General features: G+C 40.4%; 1 protein-coding gene across 1 annotated transcript; it reads left to right on the forward strand.

Moving 5' to 3' along the window:
• The first annotated feature begins 1,676 nt into the window (after positions 1-1,676).
• On the forward strand, positions 1,677-5,923 carry KCNMB1 (potassium large conductance calcium-activated channel, subfamily M, beta member 1). The gene is made up of 3 exons (XM_010188035.1): positions 1,677-1,840; positions 3,376-3,571; positions 5,592-5,923. Exons 1-3 carry the CDS (start codon positions 1,704-1,706, stop codon positions 5,859-5,861), a joined length of 603 nt encoding a protein of 200 aa, XP_010186337.1. The 5' UTR covers positions 1,677-1,703; the 3' UTR covers positions 5,862-5,923.
• Positions 5,924-6,855: the final 932 nt, after the last annotated feature.

Genomic DNA, 6,855 nt, shown 5'->3' on the forward strand with positions numbered 1-6,855 from the left:
AGCTGTGAAGTGAACAAACTCCTTTTGTTCCTAGTGACCACACAGAACATCCTTTCGTTTTGACATTACATACTAGCAACTTAAATTCCTGGTGAAAAACAGAACAGGAAAGAAGGCAACGTTCAGATTGTATTCACATTCTATGAGAGTTGGTCTCTCAGTCTCGCCTTTCACCAAACTCGGTGTTGTTCCCTACCCTCAGAAACACTTCACAGCAGCCTGGGGCAGCTGAAACCACCTACTCATGGTTAACCTGAAGAGCCCATTTGCTAACTTTGGCTTGTGCTTGTCTTGTACTGTATTGAGACGTAAGTCTTGGTATTTGCTCCATTGCTGAGCTGAACACAGGTGGATTTAGGTAGGGACCACACCATCCTGAAGGCCAACCAGTAAGGATAAGGACTAAATAGTTGCAGCACATACCTGAAGCTGAAATCCTGAAAATGCACCAGGTGCTGCAGGAAGCCGTGCACCATTGTCTTGCACATAGGAACAGGACTGAATCCTGTTTGGGCACATACCTAACATGCTCCCTCTCTTTCTGCTCCGCTTTATTCACTTCCCTCAAAAAAACAGAACAAAACAAAACAAAACAAAACCACTACCACAAACAAAAACCAACCCACAAACCAAAAATCCCCAAGAAAAACCAAAAAACCCAAAACCACACAGAAATTGCCAGTCTCATCATTTGCCATAACTATGCCTTGCACCACATTTTCATTAATAAAACACCGCAAATCTTCAGTTACGGCTGTCGGCGCAACAGATACTGGTGATGGGTTGAACTCTCAGTGACTGTTAGGACACATTTATATGTTAATCCTATACATTAGTCATACTGATGTGAGGGTATATGCATTCAGAACACTTATTTTCAGATTCTCTAAGAAACTATTTGGCAAAGGAGTGGGGGGAAAATACCAGTCCCTTCAGAGCTCAGGCACTGAGTTCCTCCAGTGTGACGCCAACACCAGCACTCCACTGCTCACATTCTCTGGCTAATGCTGAGGTCCTGATCCTGTGCTTGTGGTGAAGCGATAGCAGTTTTAACTGCTGTGCTTCCTAACCCTCTTCAGTTGTGTTTGGTGGCATCATACTACTTCTGTCTAGAAAATGAAGCTTTTCTCTACTGTTTGATTGGACATCAACTTTTGAGCATCCCTGAACTGCCAGGGCCAAACAACAAACATGAGCAAGTCAGAAGCAGGCATCTCAAATGTTAATTTTTAAATATTTCAGCACTTTTGAAATATGAAAATCACGCTTTAGACTGAGCCTAAAGAAAAGGCATAATATAAAAAGGTTTCTATTGTGGGATGATTTTCCCTTCATGCAGCCTTTAACAATACACAACACAGTATCGCTTACGTCAGAGAAGCGGCAACATAAAATCTGGCTGTTAACAGAACTCTCCCAAAAAGTAATCGGGGCTTCCTACCTTCATCTCCTAGACTCCACACACACACACACACACACTTTCAAAAGTACTACATGGTAAATATCAGAATTTTAAAAAAGGAGTCTACTGATAACAAAAAAAACCAGTAACTTTAAAAAAAATTCTAGCTTTTGCAAGAACCAGGACCGTTCCTCCATGGGATACATCACATTTCCCAACTGCAATATCTGTAGCCAATCCTAGTCATGTTTTCCCTATCCCTTCTGTATTTTATACCAGAAAGATTTCACAACTCTAAATCATGTTGGGAAAAAAGCTGGTGACTGCACAGAAGCGAGGCGAGACAAGAGCCCTGTGCCTGGGACTGGGAATGGTCGCGTGCTCCATGATGATGTACTTCTTCATCGGGATCACCATTGTGCCATTCTACACTAGAAGGTAATGACAGTCATTTGTTTATTAATACAAAGCTATTTATTTTTCCTGTCAGTAAAATACAGTGCCAAAAACATGGTAGCATGTTTTACAATCAACAAAACAGTTTGTTCTTGAAGAACTCGCAGGAATTTAAGATGGAAGGAAAGAGAAAGGGAAAAAACTGAGCCAAGAAGTCATCAGGCATTTACAGGTAAGCACAGGAAAGAGGGATCATCCTCAGGGCTAGAATTCGGACAGACTAAACCAAAACAATTGTTATAGAAACACACAAAATAAACATTTATCAAAGCTTGATAACGGAAAGCTATGTCTTGCATAAATGAAAAAGGGAAAAAAAGCAGCAAGCATTTCCATATGCAGGAGAGTGTGCTGTTTTCAGTAACAGCATAAAAACTTCAGCAACAAAAGTCACGGTAAAATTGTTCAGTCAAGAATCTGTTCCTTACCTCAAAATCAACCACGATGAGAAACGAGCTCCTTCAACAGCCCAGACCACCACAGCAAATGCTGAAGAAGTTACTATTATTTAGTTACATTTTTATTTCATATTGCAAGTTCTGCCTTCACACACAAAACCAATTTGCAAAAAACCAAAGTAACAAGACAAAGAGTGCAGTTCAGTTTTTCATACTTGAAGGTTTTGATGGATAAAGCAAATACATTCACCTCATTCTTCTTGCTAGAAGCACTTCTAAGCTCAAAAATGTTTGAAAAACCTCTTTAAAACAAAGTAATTCAGACTTATTTTACGTATTTTCCAGCCTCCCAATTACGTTACAAAAGACATTTGAGTGTAAAAAGATTTGTTTCTTAAGAACTGGAGTGAGACTATTTCTTTACTTTTTTGCCACCAACATATACTGCTGTAAGCAAAAGTTTACTGTGGAATCAGTAATAAAAGAGTAACTTTCGAGATAAAGGGACACGTAACAGAAAAACAACAAACAAATAAACAAGGAAAAACAACCAGGAACTTTTGCCAGACAAAATCCTACTTATTCATGGAAAAGGTCCCTCTAATAAAGAAAAGGAGGGGCAGAGAAGGGGTGGGAATCATGGGAACTGATCCAAGTTCTAAGAATTATTCAGTGAAGTTAGTCAAAATATTTCTGAGACAACAAAGGCTCCACCATGCTCAACCAGATTTCAAATAATAAGCTTTACCAGCATATTGCACGTCCAGATATTTATTACCAAACACTAAAATCCGCGGCAATTTTTATTTAAGTAACACTTGAAGCTGATTACAGATGGGGTTCAAACCTAATTTAAAGCCACAGAACACCTAACAAACAGCAATAACGAAGCTCTTTCCTGCACTGCTGTCCCATGGTAGCCCCTCGCCAAGCACACTCATCGACTTGGGGTGGGCAACATTCACTGCAGCAGAATTGAGCAGCCCCGAGCTCCACTCATGCCATTGCTCCCAGCTGGCACACACAGGCACCTCCAGCAAGCAACTCGTAACAGAATGCCATTAACGCATTTAAAAGTGACAACTTGTGGGTTTGGTGTGTGTTTGTTTGGTTTTGTAGTGTTTGGACAGCAGAAACTGTGTGCAAAGTACTCAAAGCCAACATCAAGGACAAAAGTCTCTGCCCAAACAGCGAAGGCTCAGAGGACGAAGATACCTTTCCTTATCCCTGTCTACAGGTGTGGGTTAATCTGACAGCCTCGGGACAAGAGGTTATGCTGTATCAGACTGAAGATACACTGGAAAGAAATCCTAAGGTACTTGCAACACGGACTGAATGATTGCTCTCTGCTGGTATCTGACAGCTTTGAGAAGGGGCGATTGTTTTTAAACCAAGTAGCAGAGTAAGAGCAGGAGCTGTTCAAGTTTTACTCGAAAATGCCTGTGCTTAGACGAAGGTATTTTTTAAATAATCCAGACGTCACACAGTTTTGGATTTTCATTTAAACATTACATCAAGCCTTAAATTAATGCTTGTTAAGCCATTACACCAAACATGAATATTTAACATTTATGAACATTTACAAATATGTAAGTCTCAAAAAAATAGTAAGAAATAGTTTATAAGCTATGGTTTGCTCAGTTGGTTACTGAATTATTACAGAAGAGAGCTGAAGTTTAAAACTGTCCTAAGTAAGAGGACAAATCTCAATTTTAGTTCCATTTTAGGTGTGATATGAAGCAGGGAATAAAGGAAGCAGAGACAGGGGAAATGAGGGTATTCTGTTTGGAACATGATGCACAATTTAGACAGAAAGGAGAAACAAATCAGTAATTTTGGGAGATTATTGCTCAGAAAATTTGTCTTTGGATATTGTTTCTGGCCAGCACTGCAGCAGAAACCTGAACTCATGGAGAAGGCAGTGGTGCTGCAGGAGGCACCCATGTATTGCAGAGACACTGGGTATTGCAGTGGAGGTCCCCTATTCAGTTGTTTCAGGAATCTCTTCCCCAGAGGATGAGTGCAGACCACGGGTGGGACAGGAATGCGAGTGCACAGTATTCATTTGCCTTTAGAGGTGCGTGAAAGATTGGGGAAGGGGGAAAAGTAGGGTGTTACCCTTTCGGTGCTGTCAGTGTTTCTGCCTGGGAATCAGCAAAGAGCTAAACACTTTCAGACTTGCTCCCTCACAACCAGCAGTGCTCCTACAGGTACACTGTCCAAGGGAAGGTCAGGTTCGGCTCAGTTCCAAAACCATAAGTATTTCAGAGGCCTTATTCCAGCTCAACACTCTGTTCAGGGACACAAAGTGAAATTCAGATCTCGGATGCACTTTCAAAATCCAAATCCGTGCTCAGACTACAAGTGCATCTTAAAGGAATTACAGATTAGAGTTTCACACAGCGCAAACCTGATAGCATCAAACACTTAAGAGGAAGAGAATTTCCCTAGCCTATCCTTATAGTGACTATCTCAGGGAAAGCTACATACAATGAAGTGGCAAAGCAGAAGTCATCCACTTGATCTGAAACAAGAGTCTTGTTCACTACAAGATGAGGTGATTTGCTGATTTCCTACCTACTGTTAGCATTACTGCAGGTACAAGCTTCAGGTCAGGAACCACCTCCTTTCTGCCTTGGCCAGTTCCCAGTTTAAGACACCTAAACATTATTACATATGCAAAATAGTATTGCAGAAAAGAAAACACTTATGAACAACAACAATAATATCAGTGCTTCAAAGACTAAATAACTTTAGTAATAGTAGTAATAACTATTAGTAGAAAGTAGTAATAACTTCAGTAAAAAGTAGTAATAACTTGTGTTACTACTACAGGTCAAAACAGTTCTGTGTTACAAGGACAAGGAGGGAGCCTCCAACAGCAGTGCTTTCCTCTTACTGTCTATGTGCTACAACCAGAGCTGCACAGTGAACCAACTTTGTTTCCCTGCACATTGCAAAGCCAGTTGTGAATTTCTGCACAACAATTTCTGCTCTGGTGTTGCCTAGAAGCTCTGTTAGGAATCTGAGTTTGGCACTGTAATAATGAAGTCACAGTCCCAGAGACTGCAGTTGTATTTCAAGCAATTTCAAGTATTATTGGTTTCCAACAACACTACTCCAACTTGTAAATCTGCAGACTGGGGACACAGACACACTGACAGAAACAGGGAATGGGTTATGGACATAAGGAAACCAAGATGTGTCCAGGGATGCTAGCCAGACCACAGAAGATTTTGGCAGTGCTATTACATTTGTCTTACTCAATTTGACTTAGCTACAAATACTGTATTAAAGGATTTATTACAATGAATCACCTTGATTTCTCATTCCAGTGCTCATATGTCCCAGGCAAGTCGGAGAACTCTAAAGAAGTTAAAGCACGAATAGAAACAATTGCAAGCAATTTCAAAAAATACCAGACTTTCCCATGCTACTATGACCCAGGAGGAACGCAGACCAATGTCATTTTAAGCAGACTTTATGCCCCGAAAGGCCTCCTCTTTGCTTTCCTTTGGCCTACACTCCTGTTTACTGGTGGATGTCTGATTATTGTTCTGGTAAAGATCAGTCAGTATGTTTCCGTTCTTTCTGCTTGGCAGTAGAAAATAAATATCTAGCTTAGACTGCTGCAAGATATTGGAGTGCCTTTGTTCTTGCCTGTCTTCATCTGCATTTTCTGACTTCTAATAACACCACGTGTCAAGCAAAGGGCAGGCGCTCCAGAAAACTGAACGGTACCCACTATGGATGGCAATCCTTTACATGAGGATAAAATACAAAACTGATTCCCAGGAATGGCTGAAAATACCTCCTAAGAGCACAGACTGTGTTACCATTGTTTCCTTGGGTTTTCTGAGGTACAGTTACTATACAGAGCTACAATTCAAGTTTAGTAGTAAACTATTGTGCCACATTTCAGACAGGATCCTAATTTGCTGTCAAGCAAGTTGGTGCCAAATCCATATATATTACTGACAGACACAGCTTTTATATACTTTATCACTGATACATTATCTATTCATGGCATACTCCTGTCTGTAGAGAAAAGCAGCTTTGTTATGGTCCAAAATGGTATTTGTTATCATGGAGATCTCTGCTTTTGAGAGAGAGGAGAGGGGAAACCACTTGGAAGCAAAATATACACACACACACAATCATTTCAACGTTTGCACTCTAAACACCTAACACCAATTGTATGTAAGGAAGGATATGCATAAAGTACAGGGTATGGTAAACAGCTCATATTTCTAGTATGAGTTTTTGCATTTAACTCAAGCCTTAGCTTTGCTTTACTTTGAAACAAGTGCATCACTCAAGGAAGGCCGCCTCCCTGTCATCTGCCTATATTATAAAACTTTTAAGGAAGTAAGTCACAATATAAAGAATATCCATTACCAAATACAGTAATCTAACGTAACCACAGAAGTTTGCATGCTCAGCACAAAGGTATTTCACAATATAGACACGTCTGTTTCTAGCACCAAGACTCCTAGGAATGCTCTGATACACGTATGGGCACATCTTCTGTTCCTGAAAATCACAGAATCCCAGACCGTTAGGGATTGGAAGGGACCTCAAAAGCTCATCCAGTCCAAT

The sequence above is a fragment of the Mesitornis unicolor genome, unplaced genomic scaffold, assembly GCF_000695765.1.
Source record: "Mesitornis unicolor isolate BGI_N332 unplaced genomic scaffold, ASM69576v1 scaffold44257, whole genome shotgun sequence".
Classification (NCBI taxonomy): Eukaryota; Metazoa; Chordata; class Aves; order Mesitornithiformes; family Mesitornithidae; genus Mesitornis; species Mesitornis unicolor.

Excerpts from the sequence above, each read along its gene's own strand:
- KCNMB1 (XM_010188035.1), top strand. The coding sequence starts at position 1,704 with ATGTTGGGAAAAAAGCTGGTGACTGCACAGAAGCGAGGCGAGACAAGA. Across the intron at positions 1,841-3,375 it reads GTGCCATTCTACACTAGAAG|TGTTTGGACAGCAGAAACTG; the intron begins GTAATGACAGTC and ends TTGGTTTTGTAG. Across the intron at positions 3,572-5,591 it reads CACTGGAAAGAAATCCTAAG|TGCTCATATGTCCCAGGCAA; the intron begins GTACTTGCAACA and ends TTCTCATTCCAG.